The sequence below is a fragment of the Leptodactylus fuscus genome, chromosome 1, assembly GCF_031893055.1.
Source record: "Leptodactylus fuscus isolate aLepFus1 chromosome 1, aLepFus1.hap2, whole genome shotgun sequence".
NCBI lineage: Eukaryota > Metazoa > Chordata > Amphibia > Anura > Leptodactylidae > Leptodactylus > Leptodactylus fuscus.
Genome location: NC_134265.1, coordinates 26,747,502 through 26,770,333, shown reverse-complemented (window position 1 = coordinate 26,770,333; position 22,832 = coordinate 26,747,502). Strand labels below are relative to the sequence as shown.

The 22,832-nt window shown below is 44.8% G+C and overlaps 1 protein-coding gene across 1 annotated transcript in view; it reads right to left on the bottom strand.

Moving 5' to 3' along the window:
* The window catches only part of PSTPIP2 (proline-serine-threonine phosphatase interacting protein 2), a 44,573-nt gene extending 23,036 nt beyond the window's left edge, over positions 1–21,537 (bottom strand). The window contains exons 1-4 of the mRNA XM_075268728.1: positions 21,430–21,537; positions 8,343–8,443; positions 6,721–6,798; positions 4,972–5,006 (exon numbers count right to left, since the gene is read on the bottom strand). Coding sequence (XP_075124829.1) covers positions 4,972–5,006; positions 6,721–6,798; positions 8,343–8,443; positions 21,430–21,462 — 247 coding nt within the window. The 5' untranslated portion in view covers positions 21,463–21,537. The remainder of the gene's footprint in view (positions 1–4,971; positions 5,007–6,720; positions 6,799–8,342; positions 8,444–21,429) is intronic.
* Between the last annotated feature and the right edge of the window lie 1,295 nt (positions 21,538–22,832).

Here is a 22,832-nt window from a genome sequence, read left to right as displayed (position 1 = left end):
TTCTCCCCTTCTCCCTGTCTGCAATAGGATGCAAAGACTAATAAGCCCCAACCCTTTGTTAAGCCCTAAGCCCTGTCACTCTCCAGTCGTGTATGGATCAGATCAGCAGGAAATTAACTACAGAAGGGTGAACCTTCCAAGATTCGTTTCAGGTTTGGGTCACGGATTCGTTTTGGGTCAAACAAGTTTGGATAAACTCGGAAGTGAAAGGACCATACTCTGAGGTCTCTTCAGACCCCAGAGTATAATAGGTGGAGGCCCAGGGGAGGTGTAGAAAATAGAAACCTTTATACTCACCTTCCCTCACCTCTTTCGGGCTCTCTTGTGGTGTCCGGCCATCTCAGTGGGGTCACCGCAGAGACCCGTGATTGGGCCTCAGGTCACATGGGCATAGCTAGCAGCCTAGCATCATGACGTGAGTGCCTATGTGGTCACTGTGGCCCAATCACAGGCCTCAAAGGTGACGTTATCAGGAGAACACCAGATGCCGCAACAAACCCCAAAAGAGTTGAGGGAAGGTGAGTATCAAATCAAACAAGCTTTATTGGCACGTCCGAATAGATATTTGGCATTGCCAAAGCTAGTAAAGTGGGGGGGGGAGTTGGATTTGGGTGGGTGAGTGGTGGGTATGGGGGGGTGGGGTGGGTGGTTTGGGGTATAACAGTCCGTGGAGTCTCATCTTCCTCTTAGTTGGTGACCGCTATATGGGGAAGTGGGGTGGGTGGTTTGGGGTATAACAGTTCGTGGAGTCTCATCTTCCTCTTAGTTGGTGACCGCTATATGGGGAGGTGGGGTGGGTGGTTTGATGTATAACAGTCCGTGGAGTCTCATCTTCCTCTTAGTTGGTGACCGCTATATGGGGAAGTGGGGTGGGTGGTTTGGGGTATAACAGTTCGTGGAGTCTCATCTTCCTCTTAGTTGGTGACCGCTATATGGGGAGGTGGGGTGGGTGGTTTGATGTATAACAGTCCGTGGAGTCTCATCTTCTTCTTAGTTGGTGACTGCTATATGGGGAGGTGGGGTGGGTGGTTTGATGTATAACAGTCCGTGGAGTCTCATCTTCCTCTTAGTTGGTGACCGCTATATGGGGAGGTGGGGTGGGTGGTTTGGGGTATAACAGTCCGTGGAGTCTCATCTTCCTCTTAGTTGGTGACCGCTATATGGGGAGGTGGGGTGGGTGGTTTGGGGTATAACAGTTCGTGGAGTCTCATCTTCCTCTTAGTTGGTGACCGCTATATGGGGAGGTGGGGTGGGTGGTTTGGGGTATAACAGTCCGTGGAGTCTCATCTTCCTCTTGTTTGGTGACCGCTATATGGGGAGGTGGGGTGGGTGGTTTGGGGTATAACAGTCCGTGGAGTCTCATCTTCCTCTTAGTTGGTGACCGCTATATGGGGAGGTGGGGTGGGTGGTTTGGGGTATAACAGTCCGTGGAGTCTCATCTTCCTCTTGTTTGGTGACAGCTGAACAGTATAAACGTTTATTTTTTTTCCCTCCCCTGGGCCTCCACCTATTATACTCTGGGGTCCGAAGAGACCCAAGAGACCCAAGAAAGTAATAATTTACCGCAATTCATGTCGTAATTGACATTTTAATTAGTCTGAGAGAAATTCCAATCTGGAGAGAAATTCCAAATTGGAATATTCAGGTCAAATCCAGCTGAGAACGAATCAGTTCGCCCATCTCTAAAATTCCCCCCTGCCTTTGTTTCAGGAACCTTCAGGGCATTATAATCTCCTGATTCCTTGTAACACTTCTCTCTAGGTCGCTGTCCCTTTATGTACGAGCTCCTCTCGCTCGCTAGACCTTTGCTCATCCATGGAAGAGGCAGGTTAGTTATGTAAATAGTAAAATTAATGACAGTAATATTCACTTCCCTTTTCTAATAATTTGCCTAATAAAGAAAGTCTCCCTTTTGTCATAGAAGTAATTCCAGATAGGCTAATGGTGCAGGCAAATCTAGGAAGTGCAATAATAATACATGACACTATAGTGCCGGCCGCTGATAACTCAGAGGACAGAGACAAAAGCTGATAAGCTCTGCAACTTTTTGCAAAAAATATCCAATATTTTCAACAAAATCCAAATATGAGACTTTAAAAAAAATTTTTTGAGGGCACTGTAAAAAAAATACCTTATTAACAGATACAAACTTAAGACTTTCCAGTTCTATCCATCATATCCGTCCATTTGCATCTGTAATAAGGAAACTTTTTCCGACAAAAGAAACGACAGTGTGACCAAAGCCTAGGGCCCCATGCACATGATGGAAAATAGACAGGAAAAGTAGGTCCTGCCTTGGCCAGAGATCCCAGCCCAAACTCAGTCTGGATACCCGGACGCCCTGTATCTAAGTGATCTATGGAGTCTCTGTCCTGTACAGTAGAACTGTGGGGTTCAGGGGTGGGCCCACAGGGGACTGTGGTAGGGGGCCACCGGCGGGGGCTGTTATCATGCACCGCGGAGGGGGGCCAGTGGGGCGCGCTGGCAGGAGTAGCGGCAGCGGGTGCGCCGCAGCTGGGGAAGGACATGGGCGTGGAAGCGCCTGCGGGGGGAAAGAGGGTTCAGAGGTGGGCCCGCAGGGGACTGTGATAGGGGGGCACCGGCAGGGGTGTGTGTGTGTCTTGAACCGGCAGGGGCCGTTGTCGTGTGCCGCGGAGGGGGGCCGGTGGGGCGCACTGGCAGGACTAGCGGTGGCAGGTGCGCCACGGCGGGAGAAGGACATGGGCACGGGAGCGCCTGCGAGGGGAAAGAGGCCAGGTGCGTTGAGGAGGGTGGGCCCGCAGGTGCGCTGGACGTGGGTCGCGGAGGGAGTGAGGGGGCGGCGGACGAAGTCGCGGGTAATGCTAGTTGCTTATAAACCTTATGCAAACAGATTAGTAGCCGTCCTCTCTGCTGAGGCCTGGTTCACATCTACACATGGGTTTCCATTCGGAGGGTCCGCTTGGAAACCCCCCAAATGGAAACCTAATCTGCATAAAAAAGTGGCTACCTTACCAAATATTATAATGGGGTCCGCGTAGATTCCATTCAGTTTCCGCCCGAAAAGATTGAAAAATGCAGAGAGAAAAGCGCAATGCCCATACGGAGACCGGGCGCACATGTGAAACGAGCCTCACATACAGTCCTATGAAAAAGTTTGGGCACCCCTATTAATCTTAATCATTTTTAGTTCTAAATATTTTGGTGTTTGCAACAGCCATTTCAGTTTGATATATCTAATAACTGATGGACAGAGTAATATTTCAGGATTGAAATGAGGTTTATTGTACTAACAGAAAATGTGCAATATGCATTAAACCAAAATTTGACCGGTGCAAAAGTATGGGCACCCTTATCATTTTATTGATTTGAATTCCCCTAACTACTTTTTACTGACTTACTGAAGCACAAAATTGGTTTTGTAACCTCAGTGAGCTTTGAACTTCATAGCCAGATGTATCCAATCATAAGAAAAGGTATTTAAGGTGGCCAATTGCAAGTTGATCTCCTATTTGAATCTCCTCTGAAGAGTGGCATCATGGGCTACTCAAAACAACTCTCAAATGATCTGAAAACAAAGATTGTTCAACATAGTTGTTCAGGGGAAGGATACAAAAAGTTGTCTCAGAGATTTAACCTGTCAGTTTCCACTGTGAGGAACATAGTAAGGAAATGGAAGACCACAGGGACAGTTCTTGTTAAGCCCAGAAGTGGCAGGCCAAGAAAAATATCAGAAAGGCAGAGAAGAAGAATGGTGAGAACAGTCAAGGACAATCCACAGACCACCTCCAAAGAGCTGCAGCATCATCTTGCTGCAGATGGTGTCACTGTGCATCGGTCAACTATACAGCGCACTTTGCACAAATAGAAGCTGTATGGGAGAGTGATGAGAAAGAAGCCGTTTCTGCACGTACGCCACAAATAGAGTTGCCTGAGGTATGAAAAAGCACATTTGGACAAGGCAGCTTCATTTTGGAAACAAAAATTGAGTTGTTTGGTTATAAAAAAAAGGCGTTATGCATGGCGTCCAAAAAGAAACAGCATTCCAAGAAAAACACTTGCTACCCACTGTAAAATTTGGTGGAGGTTCCATCATGCTTTGGGGCTGTGTGGCCAATGCCGGCATCGGGAATCTTGTTAAAGTTGAGGGTCGCATGGATTCCACTCAGTATCAGCAGATTCTTGAGAATAATGTTCAAGAATCAGTGACGAAGTTGAAGTTACGCCGGGGATGGATATTTCAGCAAGACAATGATCCAAAACACCGCTCCAAATCCTCAGGCATTCATGCAGAGGAACAATTACAATGTTCTGGAATGGCCATCCCAGTCCCCAGACCTGAATATCATTGAACATCTGTGGGATGATTTGAAGCGGGCTGTCCATGCTCGGCGACCATCTAACTTAACTGAACTTGAATTGTTTGTCCAAAATACCTTCATCCAGGATCCAGGAACTGATTAAAAGCTACAGGAAGCGACTAGAGGCTGTTATCTTTGCAAAAGGAGGATGTACTAAATATTAATGTCACTTTTCTGTTGAGGTGCCCATACTTTTGCACCGGTCAAATTTTGGTTTAATGCATATTGCGCATTTTCTGTTAGTACAATAAACCTCATTTCAATCCTGAAATATTACTGTGTCCATCAGTTATTAGATATATCAAACTGAAATGGCTGCTGCAAACACCAAAATATTTAGAACAAAAAATGATTAAGATTAATAGGGGTGCCCAAACTTTTTCATAGGACTGTATCTGTTGTATAACTTGTGGCAACTTGTATTACATCACAGTGTTGTTCCTCTGTTGTTCCTACTAGAAATTTAGGAATAGATTGAGAGCTGGGGGTTCCCTATACAGGCTGACACTGTCCAATCAGAGCAGCCACAGTCACCCCCATTGACAAGGGGAATGGCGACACCTAAACTCAGTTCCATGTAAGCAAACAATTGTGAAAATATTACAGCTAAACAATAAAAAAAAATACTCACGTTGTTTGAAGACATCCAAGGACCTCTTAAGTGTGCTGTGGAAAAGAAATACGGAGTGGGTTACTTTAAATATAGCTTCCGATTATCTTTCTTAAAGGGGTCTTCCACTAATAGTTATCTTCTGAAATTGACTGCATCACAGCTTCTGATAGACCAATTTGGAAAGAATCCTTGAGAAATTACTGTCTAAAGACCCTCAACTGTCTCAAGATCCTCAACCCTCCGCGTAACTAGGAATGGCAGGGCCCCGTGACGAATTTTTGATATGGGCCACTCCAACCCCCCACACCAGCCACCTACCCCTTCCCCCTAAAAAAAACCCTGACGGCCTTTCCCCCGCATTCCTGCACACAGTATTATGTCCCATAGTGGCCTCTGCACACAGTATTATCCCCCATAGTGGCCCCTGCACACAGTATTGTACCCCATAGTGACCCCTGCACACAGTATTATGTCCCATAGTGGCCCCTGCACACAGTATTATGCCCCATAGTGGCCCCTGCACACAGTATTATGTCCCATAGTGGCCCCTGCACACAGTATTATCCCCCATAGTGGCCCCTGCACACAGTATTATACCCCATAGTGGCCCCTGCACACAGTATTATGTCCCATAGTGGCCCCTGCACACAGTATTATACTCTATAGTGACCCCTGCACACAGTATTATGCCCCATAGTGGCCCCTGCATACAGTATTATGCCCCATAGTGGCCCTTGCACACAGTATTATCCCCATAGTGGCCCCTGCACACAGTATTATGCCCCATAGTGGCCCCTGCACACAGTATTATCCCCCATAGTGGCCCCTGCACACAGTATTATGCCCCATAGTGGCCCCTGCACACAGTATTATGTCCTATAGTGGCCCCTGCACACAGTATTATTCCCCATTGTGGCCCCTGCACACAGTAGTATGCCCCATAGTGGCCCCTGCACACAGTATTATGTCCTATAGTGGCCCCCGCACACAGTATTATGTCCCATAGTGACCTCTGCACACAGTATTATCGCCCATAGTGGCCCCTGCACACAGTATTATGCCCCATTGTGGCCCCTGCACACAGTATTATCCCCCACAGTGGCCCCTGCACACAGTATTATCCCCCATAGTGACCCCTGCACACAGTATTATGTCCCATAGTGGCCCCTGCACACAGTATTATCCCCCATAGTGGCCCCTGCACACAGTATTATGAGCCATAGTGTCCCCTGCACACAGTATTATGCCCCATAGTGGCCCCTGCACACAGTATTACGCCCATAGTGACCCCACAAACAGTATTATGCCCCATTGTGGACCACCCTTAAACAATTATTATACTCTGGAGTCTTTTCAGACCGCAGAGTATAATAATCGGAGGTCCAGGGGAGTTGAGGGAACACTGAAAACACTGGGTCTGGGCCTGTAACTTGCTGGAGTTACTCATTAAGTGACTTCCAAAGGCTATTGTGTGCACTGGATTTTATCTACGGGTATCAGAGTACAGGGGGCTGAATACTTTTGCACGTCAAACTTTTCAGATTTTCATTTGATTCAAATTTTGAAATGCATGTATCATTTTCCTTCCACTTCACAATTATCGGATACTTTGTGTTGGTTATCACTTAACATCTCAATAAAATACATTTAAGTTTGTGGTTGTCAGGTGACAAAATGTGATAAAACACAGGGAGTATGAATACTATTGCCAAGCCACTGCAGATAATGTATTGTAGGCTCAATACGATCAGAAAAAGGCTCACTCACTTTATTTCAGTTTGACCACACGGTTTCTTCTTGGTTAAATTAACCAGATCTTTCCCATATCTCTCTTCTATTGCTGCCCTGCAGAAGGTAACACGCCAGGTTATTCTATATACTTATCTGAAACCAATCACATTGTTCAGATATCTATCTATCTATCTATCTATCTATCTATCTATCTATCATCTATCTATCTCCTATCTATCTATCTATCTATCTATCTATCTATCTATCTATCTATCTATCTATCATCTATCTATCTATCTATCTATCTCCTATCTATCTATCTATCTATCTATCATCTATCTATCTATCTATCTCCTATCTATCTATCTATCATCTATCTATCTATCTATCTATCTATCTATCTATCATCTATCTATCTCCTATCTATCTATCTATCTATCTATCTATCTATCTATCATCTATCTATCTATCTATCTCCTATCTATCTATCTATCTATCATCTATCTATCTATCTATCTATCTATCTATCTATCTCCTATCTATCTATCATCTATCTATCTATCTATCTATCTATCTATCTATCTATCATCTATCTATCTATCTATTTATCTATCTATCTCCTATCTATCTATCTATCTATCTATCTATCTATCTATCTATCTATCATCTATCTATCTATCTATCTATCTCCTATCTATCTATCTATCTATCATCTATCTATCTATCTATCTATCTATCTCCTATCTATCTATCTATCTATCTATCTATCATCTATCTATCTATCTATCTATCTATCATCTATCTATCTATCTATCTATCTCCTATCTATCTATCTATCTATCTATCTATCTATCTATCGCCTATCTATCTATCTATCTATCTATCTATCTATCTCCTATCTATCTATCTATCTATCTATCTATCTCCTATCTATCTATCTATCTATCTATCTATCTATCTATCTATCATCTATCTATCTATCTATCTATCTATCTATGTTCTATCTATCTATCTATCTATCTATCTCCTATCTATCTATCTCCTATCTATCTATCTATCTATCTATCTATCTCCTATCTATCTATCTATCTATCTATCTATCTATCTATCTATCTATCTCCTATCTATCTATCTATCTATCTCCTATCTATCTATCTATCTATCTCCTATCTATCTATCTCCTATCTATCTATCTATCTATCTATCTATCTATCTATCTATCTCCCTCCTATCTATCTATATATCTATCTATCTATCTATCTCCTATCTATCTATCTATCTATCTATCTATCTATCTATCTCCCTCCTATCTATCTATCTATCTATCTATCTATCTCCTATCTATCTATCTATCTATCTATCTATCTATCTATCTATCTCCTATCTATCTCCTATCTATCTCTCTATCTATCTATCTATCTATCTATCTATCTCATATCTATCTATCTATCTATCTATCTATCTATCTATCTCCTATCTATCTATCTATCTATCTATCTATCTATCTATCTATCTATCTCCTATCTATCTATCTATCTATCTATCTATCTATCTATCTCATATCTATCTATCTATCTATCTCCTATCTATCTATCTATCTATCTATCTATCTATCTATCTATCTATCCCGCATTAGCTATAATGAATGTATCACATACCTTTCCTTTAAGAATTCTTCAAACTCCTTGCAGTTCTTTCTGCCATTATTCATGTGCTGGAGCAGCGTGTCATATCCCAGGGTACTGGTGATGTCTGTACTCTGCAGGAGGGAGAACAGCTTGGTCACATCCATGTAAAAGTAAGATTTAAACAGTTTGGATGGATCCGCTCTACATATATAATGGATACATTTGACACATTTGCAGCAATACTGGCATACACTTGGATGGGACTGAGCTGCAATGAGGCAAGGTGACCAATAAATGTGATGTCGCAGAGCTTGTGATATGGATATTGCTTCCTATAGCTGTAGGACCCCCCGACAGATCTTCAATGGATGACCTATCCTAAGGAAAGGTCATCAACTGCAACGTCATAGAAAACCCCTTTAGGCTAAGTTCCCACGGGACAACCCGCAGCTATAAAGCGCTGTGGGGAAAACCGTGGCAGGAACGCATTGCGGTTCTTCCTGAAGCGCTTTAAACAGAAAGTTCACAGAATTTTCCTCTCTGGATTTTCTGTTACAATTATGTCTTATGGAGAAGCTGCCGGCGTTTCCGTAGATATAATTGACATGCTGCGGTTTCCAAAACCAGCTGGTTTTTCCCGCGGCGTTTCCTCCAAGGGCGTTTTCTTTGGTAGCCATCCAAAGTGTAATAAAGAATCAGAATATACATATAATATCCGACGAGGTGTCAGGACGGCAGATATAAGGGTGACTCATATGTAAAAACATGGCAGGGGAATTGCCCTATTGCTCGGGGAAAGGTCCACCCCGTGACTGTACAAGGCAGGTTTGGCGAGTTTCGTGTGTTGTGGGTGACATGTCTTACACCCCGAGCTTCCTTCATTCACTCATGTGTAATTTACTTCTTATACATAAGTTTAGCCCTGGAGATCTACGTATAGCGTGAAACACCGGACAATGAACATGGCTGGCGTCCATAATCTCTATAGAGAGGACATATCTCTATATTTTATTAAACTGAATCAGCTGGAGGGGAACATTAGCAATGGGGGTAGTTGGAGGGGGCAATAAATAAATAGCAGATGAAGTGGGACAATAAATGGTGGGAAACTAGAAGCAGACATTAAACCGTAGGGGTAGCTGGAGGGTGACATTAAACTGGGGGCAACTAGAGGCAGACAGGTCCCCCTCCAGCTCCTCCCATGGTTTAATGCCCTCTCCAGTTATCCCCCAGTTTAAGTGCCCCCTTTATCTGCTCCATTTCATGTCCCCTCCTCCATCTCTGTCCCCGGTTTCATCCCCCCCTCCATTTCTCCCTCAGTTTCATATCCCCTTTCATCTGCCCCCAGTTTCATGTCCCCCCTCCATCTCTGCCCCCAGTATAATGACAAACACAGACAGACACACACACACTCTCTCTCTCCATCTTGCATTTTACATCCCCCTTCCCCCTCCCTTCTCGGTACCTGCACGGGACACTGACATGCCCACCTAGTCACGTGGCCATGTGATGTCACACAAGATCCTTGAACCATAGTCGAGCGTTCCTCCGATCACCGCAGCCTCTTATCTGTTATAAGAGCAGGCAGTGATTGGAGGAATGATTGATCAGTAAATCATTAAAGGGAAATAGCGGGACATATAGGGAGCTGCGCAGGACGGCGGGACAGGGGCAGGAAAGCGTGAGTGTCTCGCGGAAATCAGGACGATTGGGCGGTATGGGTTCACATCTGCGCTGGGATCTCCATCCTTCAGGGGACCCGAACCACGAACGGTGAAGAGCCAGTCGGCTAAAACAGTGGTTTCCCGTGGACAAATGCAAACCCCATAGACTATAATGGAGTCCACCGGGTGTCCGTTGGGTCTCCGCCATTTTTATACTGAAAATTAAAACTCTGTGCAGGACTTTTCTTTCCTGCAAAGACTCCGATGCAGATGTGAACCTAGTCTAACCTGCACTGTCACACGTCAATCTGTTCTTCTGGTCAATTGTTGGAACCTTGTGATGAGATTGTAGTTCCGATGTATGCCATGACAGCCAGGAGGCCGAGCAATGCCTCCTGACTGCCTTCCTCTATTTCAGAAAGGGAGCCTATTTGCAATGTAGTGTGCAATGCAATTTATTGCAGTGGGTTCAAGTCCCCTTGTGGGACAGGAAAAAAACCTTAATGAAAAACAAAATTTTATTTTTTTTTTTTTTTAATGCATTTTGGTCACTTCGCTTCCCCACAAAAAAAAACACTATCAAAAAGTCATACAAACCAAACATTGGTACCAATAAAAACAACTACAAATTGCCCCACAAATAAAGACCCCTCCCTGACAAATTTTCAACTAAACGGTAAAGAAAAAGTTATTGGCACAAAAATACGGTGACCCACGGATTGTTCATTTTTTAAAAATGACATTTTATCAGTAAACATGGTAAAAAATAATAAAAAACAATATAAATATGGTATCGCCGTCATCGGAATGACCGGCCGCACAAAGCCGCCATGTTGTTTTTAATGCAGAGTGACAAAATGCAAAAAAATAATGATAAGATTGTTTGTTTTTTTCACATGGATCCCCCTAAAACACTAACAAAAGCTAACAAAAATATTATATGTACCCCACAATAGCGCCACGAGAAAGTTCAAATCATCACGCAAAGAATGAGCCCCCTTAGCTATGTCGACAGAAAAATAAAAAGTTATGAATTTTGGAAGATAGGGAAGGAAAATAGGAAACGTCCAAACTACCATGCGTCCTTAAAAGGTTAACACTCTGAAATGAATTGGGGAGGAGATCAAAAGCCATGTCAGGGAATGTTAGGCCCCGTTCACATGGGGATCGGAAGGGCGGATTTTGGGGAGCTGCGTCACTCTCAGGCCAAAATCCGCCTGCCATGACTGCCGTGGCTTCCGATAGTCGCGGCTTTTCCCTCCGGAGTAGACTCAAATGAATGGGCTGACTCTGGGGTTGCTGTCGCGAAGCAGATGCCATGGCTCCATGAGCCGCAGAATCCGCCTGAAGAAAGAGGAGCCCGCTTTTTTCCGCTAGCGGCAACATGCCGCTAATGGTAAAAAGATCGTGAGCGGTCTCCATAGACCACCATTGTGAGGGCGCGGATTATGACGTGGATTCCGCGCCATAATCCGCCCCCTCTGTGTCCATGTGAACAGGTCCTTATATCACTGGAATCGTAGATGAGGCTTGGAACAAACGTGGTTGGGAAATCTCTAGTAAGTGAATATAAGCCTGGCTGGGATAACACGTCTACCCCAGGATACAATGGAAGTAATTTGAGGGTGGGCTACATGGACTGGGGGGACTTTCTGCCATCAGCCTTCTGTGCTTCTATGTAACATGGAAGCCTATGGCCAACGTATGCAGCTTTATGGGGTACAGTTGTGGATGTTAGTAGCTTGCACTCAGTTCACATAGTGGCAGCATAACCAAAAACTGTGACACCAAGTAATGAAAAAATCCAATTTTCTAGAAAAAAAATTCAATGATCTTCTGTTTGTCTCAGGTCCGCTGAGAAGTGAAACTGCGTCTAGTTACATTTAATTTTTTTTACGTTCCACCAGTATTTCTATTCCGGACCCCCCTTTATGAAGTCCGTGTGCACTAACAGAGCATAGAGACGGGTTTATTATGCTCCATGACCAGGGTTTTTTGACCCACAGCACAGTCACCTTTGGACTTATTGCAGTTTTTCCTGGTTATACAGCCCAAATGTTTTCTCGCTTAGTTTCCTCATGCTTTACATTCCATTTTTTCCTGCAAATACAGAATATCTCATCCTGCATCCTGGAGAGGACTGTATAGATCTTGGGTACAGTATACAGTGTGATGACGCTGAAGGCATATTATAACTTTTGTGGTTTTACCTGCATTTGTGAGCTGCAGTACCAGATACAGCCACAACCACATGTGTGGCGCTGTAATCAGTAAACAAGAATTAGACACCAAACAATAAAATATCGATACTCTACACCTATTCAACATGAACTGAGCCATTTATAGAAGCGGCAGTGGTTGCAGTCGCATCCAGACTATTGTATCATTGGATTGAAAGAAGCAGGATGAATCGCCCGCCATCTAGACCATGGCCTAGCTCTTAGGAGGTGTTGGACGCTCCAGATTGCCCAAGCAGATCATCAGTAGAGAGGATTGTTTGATCTGCCAACAGTCACAAGTAGCTGCCACAGTCCTGTCCACCATCCAGACACAGAGGGCGCCATCATTACACACCACTGCCTCTATCCGGAACATTTACAGGTACCTAGCTCCGGTTGTGTCCTGCCATTGATAGCCAGCCACCATCGCCTTTGGTTGCAGGTTTGTTTGTTGTTTTTTTTTTTTGGGGGGGGAGGGTCTATGACCAGCCACAATAGTAATGTATAGAATCTCCCATAAAATAGTGAAAAAAAAGAAGCTTTAAAAAATATAATAACAAAACTAAGTAAATAAAAGTTGTAAATCCCTCCTTTCCCTAGAATACATATAAAAGTAGAGAATGACTGTGACACACAAACACATTAGGTCTCCCTGTGTCTGACAGTGCCCGGTCTACTGAATATAGGGGATCTACAGTGCTCCTGTTCCACCAGGAAGGGGTTAATAGGAGCACTGCAGATCCCCTATATACAGCCAGACTGAATTCCAAGTGGGGGAAGAAAAAAAAACAGTCCTCAAGCTCAGGGAAGGGGCAGACAGACAACCAAACACCCCCTCCCCTTTCCCAGCAACTATTGCACCCAAAAACTCCGACCATTTTAATTTTTGAAATTTTCCAGTAGCTGCTGCATTTCCCCCCTCGGTTTATACTCGAGTCAATAAGTTTTCCCAGTTCTTTGTGGTAAAATTAGGGGCCTCGGCTTATACTCGGGTCGGCTTATACTCGAGTATATACGGTAACATGTATAATAATGATACAATATCTCTATGGATTCTTCTGCACCAAGTAAGAAGCATTTTAGGACAGAGGAACAGAGAATATAAAGAGAAACTGGGGGCTGCAGTTTATTTTTACTTCAAGGAAAATCTGAACTGCTAATGGACATACGCAGGAAGACTTATTTTAACACTAGCCTCTGCCCGCGACTTCATCTGCAGGTTGTTAGCGTAGATGATCCGCCTATATTCCGCAAATTGCTGCTGTCGATGGTTTGCCTGCTTCAGCATTTCGGCAGCTCTCAAGCTGTCCTGCTGCTGAACTTGTTCCTCACACCGTGCCTGTGATTGTTCCGGCATCTCAGCAGCTCGCTAGGACGCCATATAATGAGCATGTTGTTGGTGTTGATGATCCGCCTCCTCCGGTGTTTTTTGACAGCTGTCAAGCTGGCCTGTCGCTGAACTCGTTCCTCGCGCTGTGCCCATGATTGTTTCAGCATCTCAGCAGCTCGCTGGGACACCATATAATGAGCATGTTGTTGGTGTTGATAATCCGCATGCTCCGGTTATTCGGCAGCTCTCAAGTTGGCCTGCTGCTGAACTTGTTTCTCGCACTGTGCCCGTGAATGGTCTGGCATATCAGCTGCTCGCTGGGATGCCATATAATGAGTGTGTTGTTGGCGTCGATAATCCCCCTCAGCTCAGCTTGAGGAGAACTCTGTGACTTCTGGCTTCCTTCATAGCTATCGTTGTTTGCGACAAATTAGGTTCTCTTTTTCCAGGAATGTTTAAAATTGGCAAACTGCCAATTTAGATTAAAGGTGTTTGCCCATGTCAGTTTGTCAGCACTGCCTGGAGCAGATCAAATAATATGCAAATGCTTGTACACAATCCACTGAGGGTTAGCTGAGTGTTTACACAGACCTGGCTTTATCAGAACCTGAGATAAGCTGCTAATATAAGTATAATATAGTATGTGAACATTAATTCCAGTCGTGAAGCCATGTCATTTACCGGGATAAAAAATAGTCTATGTGTTAATCGAGGTTATAAACTATCTATGTGCCAAATTTCATTCAAATCCATTCAGCCGTTTTTGCGTGACTGAGGAACAAGCATCCAAACTTTCACATTTATAATAGTAGGATAGGATAATAATAATAGTAGGATATGTTAATATGTTTATAGTTGTGGACCGAGGTCATTGTGCAATGCAAGCGTGCAAGCAAAGTGTGAAATCTAAGTGTGCATTCAGAATTACACCAGAATGGAAGTATACTGCCATCCAACATTTATATTTGTCATCTGACCCTGCTCTATCCTTCATCCACAGGTATGTTTCTCCAAGATTTCTCTCGTGCATCCCCCATACTCTGGAACTCCTTACCACAACACATAAGACTGACCCCCACAATCACAGGATTCAAGAAGGCCCTGAAGACTCACCTATTCAGGAAGGCCTACAACCTCCAATAACACTATCACCGCACCGCCATCTGTACAGTCTCCCCCTCTCCTTCTGTCTCTACCCCCCTTCCCTCATAGATTGTAAGCCCTCGCGGGCAGGGCCCTCTACCCCACTGTGCCAGTCGGTCACTGTTAGTATTATATATGTTTGTATATTTTGTGTATTGTATGTAACCCCCAAATGTAAAGCACCATGGAATTAATATAATAATGTAAAGCACCATGGAATTAATATAATAATGTACAGCACCATGGAATTAATATAATAATGTAAAGCACCATGGAATTAATATAATAATGTATAGCACCATGGAATTAATATAATAATGTATAGCACCGTGGAAATAATATAATAATGTACAGCGCCATGGAATTAATATAATAATGTATAGCACCGTGGAAATAATATAATAATGTACAGCGCCATGGAAACAATATACAACACCATGGAATTAATGGTGCTATATAAATGAATAAATAAATAAATTAATTAATAAATTAATAATAATAATTTAGTGATATAAATAAGATGCCAAGGTTATACCAGCATGCTCCATATCACTATATACAAGAAGATGTATAACATACCAGCTGTACATATAATCATATAGGGGCATAACTACCGGGGTAGCAGGGGCTCTATTCAGAGTATAATGATCGGAGGCCCAGGAGAGGTAAAAGAACATAAAAAATAGTGTTACTTACCTCTCCGGGCAGGCTTGGGGCCTAGTTGTGTGACGTCCTAGGTCATGTGACGTCCCGGACATCATTAAAGATGGACAACACCACCGAGGAGTGCAGCCGAGCCGGAGATAGGTAAGTGATAGTGTTTTTTATTTTGGTCTCTGATTATTATACTCTGTCGTCGGTCATGGGGAGGGGGGTCATGTCGAAAGTTCGCCACAGGGCCCCACTATTCCTAGTTACGCCAGGTTATACCAGCATGGTCCATATCACTATATACAAGAGTCTTATACAAGATGGAAACAGTTTTGTACAGTTTTCACATCCACGTTATTTTGCTGAACGTTTTGGCAGAACCTTCGGCCAAAGAGGTGGAAAATCCAGTTTAACAAAAAAAACAAACAACTGCAGACAGATAATGGATTAATGACTAACTACTACCGATAATCTCCTATATATTGAGCCAGTGTCCCCGGGCCAAGAGGAAGTAGCAGGATCCCACAGCAGCAGTATACATGGGGGGTGAGACTGAGGAGTAATACGGGATGTCCCATTACATGGGGTTTTTATTTGTTAAAATTGGCTGCCGACGACAGCATGTCGATGTAAAAATTATTTTGGCATCAGATCAGTGTCCTATTAAAGCTAAACAGCCCTGCAAAGTGATGTATTTACATGGGACTGCATGTTGAAGGAAGCTGGGGGGTAGTGATGCATTTATGTGGGACTGTATCGTTGAAGGTCTGTGGATTGGATTGATGTTTAGGGTGGGATAAAAGTCACTGGGGTGTCGTTGGCATCAAGGGAGACAAGATCGTTTTGGGTTCTGCTGGCATCTGAGCGCAGGGGTCCTTAAAATGGGGGTAACCAGAGGGGGACATTAAGCTGGGGGTAACCAGAGGGGGACATTAAACTGTGGGGTTAACTGGTGAGGGACATTCAATTGGGACAACTAAAGGGGGACATTAAACTGTGGGCTTATCTGGAGGAGGACATTAAACTAAGGGCAACTGGATGAGGACATTAAACTGGGGCAGCTGGAGGGGGACGTTAATGTCCCCCTCTAATTACCCCCAGTTTAATGTCCACCTCCAGCTGCCCCCATGGTTTAATTCCCCCCTCTGGTTGCCGCAATTTAATGTTCCCTACCAGCTAACCCCACAGTTTAATGTCCCCCTTTAGTTGCCCACAGTTTAATGTCCTCCTACAGCTGCCCCCACAGTTTAATGACCCCCTCCAGCTACCCCCAGAATTTATGTTCATAAGACTAAAGGACCCTTGATGACGTCATAAAAGGTCCTTTAGTGGACAGAGCTATATAGGATTGAACAGGACAGTGTGGAAGCGGAGTCTAATGGAAGGTGAGGAGAGGTTTAACACATAGGCTACTTTGTATCTCGGTAAATGACATGGCTTCATGATGTTCATACTAGACTTAAGGACCCTTTATGATGTCATCAAAGGTCCTTCAGCCATCTAGGATAGGATCACACTATTGTGTGGGCGGAGCTACATAGGATTGAACAGTGTGGAAGCTACTGGCAATGGATTGTAATGGAAGATGAGGAGAGAAGAGAACGTGTGAGCAAGAGAGTGATATGGGGGTGCAAGAGTGGAGAATGGGGGTGTAGGCATTGTGTGGGCAAGAGGGGTATATGGGGTATAGACTTTGTGTGAGTAAGAGGGGGGAATGTGGGGTTCAGGCTCTGATGGGGGGTGAGAACTGTGCCAAATTTCATCCAAAACCATTCAGCCGTTTATAACAAAGAAGCTGCTCAGAGATGTATCACAACTGGGTATGCTGTTCATATGCAGAGCTGTAGCAGGGCCGAAATGCCGGAGCAGGCGGATCATCGACAGCAGCAATTTGATAAATATAAGCGGATCATCACAAACAACATGCAGACGAAGTCGCGGGCAGAGGCAAGTATTTAAAAAATTTCAGGTTCAGCAGAACCTTCAATTTTGTAGGCACACTCCCATGAACTATTACTATACTCTGGGGTCTTTTCAGAGGTGACCAAAACTCTGGTTTTTATTTTTCGCTCACCTCCCCCCGCGCCTACGATCATTATACTCTGGGGTCAGAAGAGACCCCTGAGTATAATAATAGCCGTATTTATTGGGGTGTGTGAGAAAATGTATGAGGTCGTGAGCCTCAAAACTCTGCATTGCAACCCAGGCTCACTGAAGATAAAGATAGTGAATATGTTTGTGTAGGCATGGGTGGTACACGGCCATCATCCATGTGCCATCTGTGCTGATCAGCCACTGACCCTCGCAACGCTCCTCTGGAAAAAAGGTCAAATATTCCAAATAGATATCTATAGGCAATGTGCGATTATAGATCTGTGGAAGAGTCGGACGTTGACGTTGGTCTCAGGCTGACCACATGGCAACTTTTTATTACAATGGGTATTCAAAGTGGCATCATCAGGAGGGGTCAAGGGTCAGGTTGGCTCATCGTGGGAGGACATGGTGGTTAATCCAGGGGGTTAGTGTACCATACCACCAGGAGATGTCCTATCTCCGACTGCTCCAGGAAGGCTGCACAGAGAGGAACCCCAAGGTGCGGTGTCCCTCAGGACAGGCTGGGAAATTCAGTGGGAGCTGCAGGGGAAATAAGTGACACAAGGGAAACAGACTTTCCTGCATCCATGGGATTCAGGAAAAAGAGAAGGGCCCAAGAGAGGCTAGAACGGGACTAGAAGCCCGAGAAGCCTGGGAGGACAGCGGGCTTAGTTGAAGCCTAGTCCCCGATGTACCAGCGATTTGAGTAGAAAGCCACAGCCGATGGAAAGGTACCCCAGGCATAGAAGACCCAAAGAGGGCTGAAGAAGAACCTTGCATTTAGGAGTGGGGTCACCAGCATTCTGGCTGCTGATGCAGCAGTGGGGACTAGGTGACCAGTGAGGGGCTCCTTAACAGGACACAGTGCCCGCAGAGGGGTGCGACTAGTGTGGTGTACATGCTGAAGACCCTCCTGCACCTCAAAGGAAAATAAAAACAATACAAGACAGAAGATCTTAGTCAGGTCATGTCTGCCTCCTACATGAGATCCTTTATCATTCCTCGTGTCGGCCTCTAGGGCGCCAGGTCTATCCCCATGGTGCCGTGTCCCCCAATGAAATACATTTCTGCTTTAGGAATTTGAAGCAATTTTTGATGTTGACACTCCAAAATCTGACCCCCTAATGGCCCGGGCCCTGTGGCAGCCGCCTCCGCTGCCTCTATGGTAGTTACGCCCCTGTGTCCACTGTAAGAATATCATGGCTGGGTTTCTGACCATAGAAAGATCCTGCATGGTCGTGTCCATTGACAAACGATCAAGGCAAAAGACGTCACCTCTAAGGGCTAGTTCACATGGGGGAAGTTGGCAGTGGATTTTGACAAGGAATCCGCCTCAAAATACGCTGCCAAAAACGGCTCCCATTGCTAGCTAGTAGCGGAAAAAAGAAGCGAGCTGCCCTATCTTGCCACGGATTCCGCAGCTGAATCAGCCGTGGCGCAAGGCTCCGGCCTATTCATTTGGGCCTAATCCATCGCGGAATGCCGCAATGGGATGCCAGTGCACGGAATGTGTACACGCGTCGTTTCTGTTACGGTTTTTCCTCAGGATAGGCTCTTCTCAGCCCCTGAATGGGAATAAACACGTTTCATTGACAGCAAGCAGAGATCTCGAAAATGGGAACCTTACTAGAAAGCCGCCAAACCTTTTACTGTACAATGAGGAAACTTTGACAATAGACCGAATGACCCCTGTGTAATAGAAAGTACTGAGTCACCTTTCACAGACAACCATACGATTCATAGTACCTGAACGCCATAAACATGGCCCATAAAGTGAGAATAGCGTGCCCTTCACCAAGTACAGGAACAATGGCCCTGACTGCAGCTCCTTCAGCTTTGCCCCAATTTCATAAAACAGGAATCACCGGTTTAGCGGAGTTGTGTCCTACAGCACGACAGCTAAGCGAGCGGCGGAAAGAGGAAGCAGAGCTGCAAGTCAGGGTTTCATCATATTCATTTCTGTTTGTCTCAATTCGGTTGTGGTTTCTTAAAGAAAACATCACTGTAATGTCCAGCAGGGGGCGCTATTGAACGTAAGGTCATAATCACACAGGTGCAGGTACAATGATCTACTTTTTCAGTCCAGAAACATGACCCCCCACCCCCTACCCAGGCAGGAGTATAGCTATAGGGGTCCCGAAGCAGACGTTGCTCTTTCTGTAATAGAAATGAATCCACCATACACATGAGAAGAGAGAGAGGAAGGGGGAGGGTCATGGCAGCAGCCTGAACCAATGATGAGACAGGGGGTGTGTCTTAGACTACCTTAGACCTCCTGTAGGCACTGTGGCTAAACTGTAGTCACCAGTTACATCTCTGCCCAAATGGTTCACAGCTTAAAGGGATCCTATCATTAGAATCCCTTTTTTTTCTAACTAACACGTAGGAATAGCCTTAAGAAAGGCTATTCTTCTCCTACCTTTAGATGTCTTCTCCGCGCCGCCATTCGGTAGATATTCCGTTTTCCATCTTTATGCAAATGAGTTCTCTCGCAGCACTGGGGGCGGGTCCCAGCGCTCAAACAGCAACGGGGGCGTCCCCAATGCTGCGAGAGAACTCTCCATCACTGCTTCCATCTTCTTCAGGAACCGGCCTCTACGCGTCATCTTCCGGCCTGGCTTTCAATATTCTACGCATGCGCAATCGGGTCTGCCAGCTGGCCTCGGGCAGAGCCAACTGCACCTGCGCGCAACCATTTTTTTGTGGCCACTTACTACAAGAGCTCACAAAAAAATGCCCTGTATATCCCGTGGCATGGCTTGACTTGCTGATTAGCCCTAGTCACAATGGGGTTAATTCCCCTGCGCCTCATGCCCTGGCCAAAATAACATATAAGTACATTTTATACATTATTTCTATTATAACTCAGGATTTTAGGAGAAGGTCAAGGTCCTATTCCAATTCTGTTCAATCCCAGGCAAGGCCTTCTCTTGGCAGAAAGCAGAGCCACTGCTTAAAGGGATTGTCCAGGATTATAAAAACATGGCTGCCTCTTGGATAAACAGCTCCACACCTTCCTATGGCTATGTTCACATACTTTTTTTTCTGCCCCCATTCATTTCAATGGGTTGCAATGGAAGAATATGGAGGATTATGCAGATAATAACATCCAAATAGCAGCACAACACATGGAGCAGGAATACCCCATGTGTTGTGCTGCTGTTGGACGTAAGAAGAAAGACAGAATCCACCTGAAGAAACTGCTAGAGGAATAAAAAAACTCCTACTGAGTCCCATTGGAATAAATCGGAGAGTTGGGAGGCGAATTTTGAGGTGGATTCAGTTTCAAAAACTTGCCCGCAAAATGAGCTAACCCTATGGGTTGTGCCTGGTACTGCAGCTGTGGGTCACTGATGTGACTGTTGCTGAGCTGCAGTGTTACACATATTCTACAGACAGGGGTAGAGAAGTTTTTTTGGGAAAAAAAATAGGGCAAGAAACGTATAATACAATAACGCCTTGCACTGGTTGGAAGTCCTGGACCTCTGCCAAAACTAAGACAGGGCTGTCAGTCTGCTCATAGCCTCACATGGCACAGTATACATGCACGGCACATAATGCCCTCATTATTACAGATCATTATTGGGTATGGAGATGTTGCACTTGATCTCTTAGGTGGCTCAGTAGACTGTTGTAGATCCCGACATATGCACTTGAGCACCTTGTTCCGAATTGCAAGATGTTCTTTTAGGCTATACAATCCTGCATTGAGTAATGTATGGAAACATCAAATTTCTCCAAGTCCTACAGTCCTACACGACCATTTTCGGACACTGATCTTAGATAGTAGACAGATAGAAGATATAGATAGATAGATAGATAGATAGATAGATAGATAGATAGATAGATAGATAGATAGATAGATAGATAGGTCTGACCTAAAGCTCTGCAACATCTGGAGCAGCAGGTTGACAATGTATAGCCAAACACCTATATGCCTACCAACAATAGGACCGCAGACAATGCAACATAATCCTCCCAGTTTATATAGATCAGGGAACTACAATGTCACTCACCCAGAAATTTTCCTTAAAGAAGACACCTCTCATTGTGAATCCGGCAAAGCGTGCAAACTCCACAAAGAAAAGGAAGTGTCTCTTCTGTCCCAGTTTACTGTAGATCAGACACCAGAAGAATAATGTAATAAGTAGTTCCTCAAATGTCCTTCCCTCTCTGTCATGCCCTGCCCCTGCTGGGTCCAAAAAAAGTCAACCAGTGCAAAGTACTGCAAACACTGGTAGAGTTAGGACTACAGACAGGCAGCTGCATGGCGACCTCTGCTGGTCACTGCTCAAATGGCGACTGATACTGGGACAGGATCTACAGCAAAGCAATGGTTGTTCACCTCTCTGTCAGTCCCATAGATGTGAATGGCTCAGTGGTCACACGTACACTATTGCTTCATTCACACAGAGGGGCTCCAGGACCTCATGATCAGGAGGAGTCGCATATGTGGGACCATTAGCTAACAGACTTATCAGCCATGCTGTGTATAAGAGGTGTTATTCATGGAAAATAGTATATATCATAGTATATAGCAGAGGTCCTACTCGATTTTAGCTGCGTTTTCACTCATTAAGGCCCCATTCACACGGGGGCGGAAGATTTTGGCACCGTGTCACTCTCGGGCCAAAATCCGCCTGCCATGACTGTTGCGGCTTCCGACAGTCGCGGCTTTTCCCTCCGGAGTAGGCTCAAATGAATGGTCCGACTCCGGAGGTTGCTGCCCCGCCTGAAGAAAGGGCAGCTCACTTTTTCCACTAACGAAAAAATGATCGCGAGTGGTCTCCATAGACCACCATTGTGAGGGGGCGGATTATGACGTGGATTCCGCGTCATAATCCGCCCCCTCTCTGCCCTTGTGAACGGGCCCTTATTGTCTTCATACTATATAATGCTCCCTTAGTGGCCTCCATAGAGTATAATGCCCCATTGGTGTCCCCACACTGTATATTACCCCCACAGTATAATGCCCCCTTGGTGGACTCCACATGACAATAATAAAATGTCGTAGTATAATGTCACGTTATTACCCTCCCCCCACACAGAACTAATTCCTCCATAGTGCCCTCACTGGAGGTGTAGGGGCCTGCACGAAACTCCTTCCTTGATGCTTAATAATTGAATGACAGGAGAAACGCTGATCTGACCGTTTTCCATTGAGATGTCAGTGGCGGTAGCAGAGATCGGCAGTCGTCCCTGCGGCCTACACAACGGTGCCACCTAAGCATCAGCAAAGATTTGCCAATTTACCAGAGAATACTTTTGTAGAAAAAAGACAGTGGTTGGCAGACCAGTGTGTCTTCCGACTGCGGTCAGTGCCATTATGCAGCAGCCAGGAGGCAGAGGTCCAGACAACAGGCGGCCCAGGTCCATGTTAGTTTTGCCAAGTTGGTTTGCAGTGTTACAATGGATACAG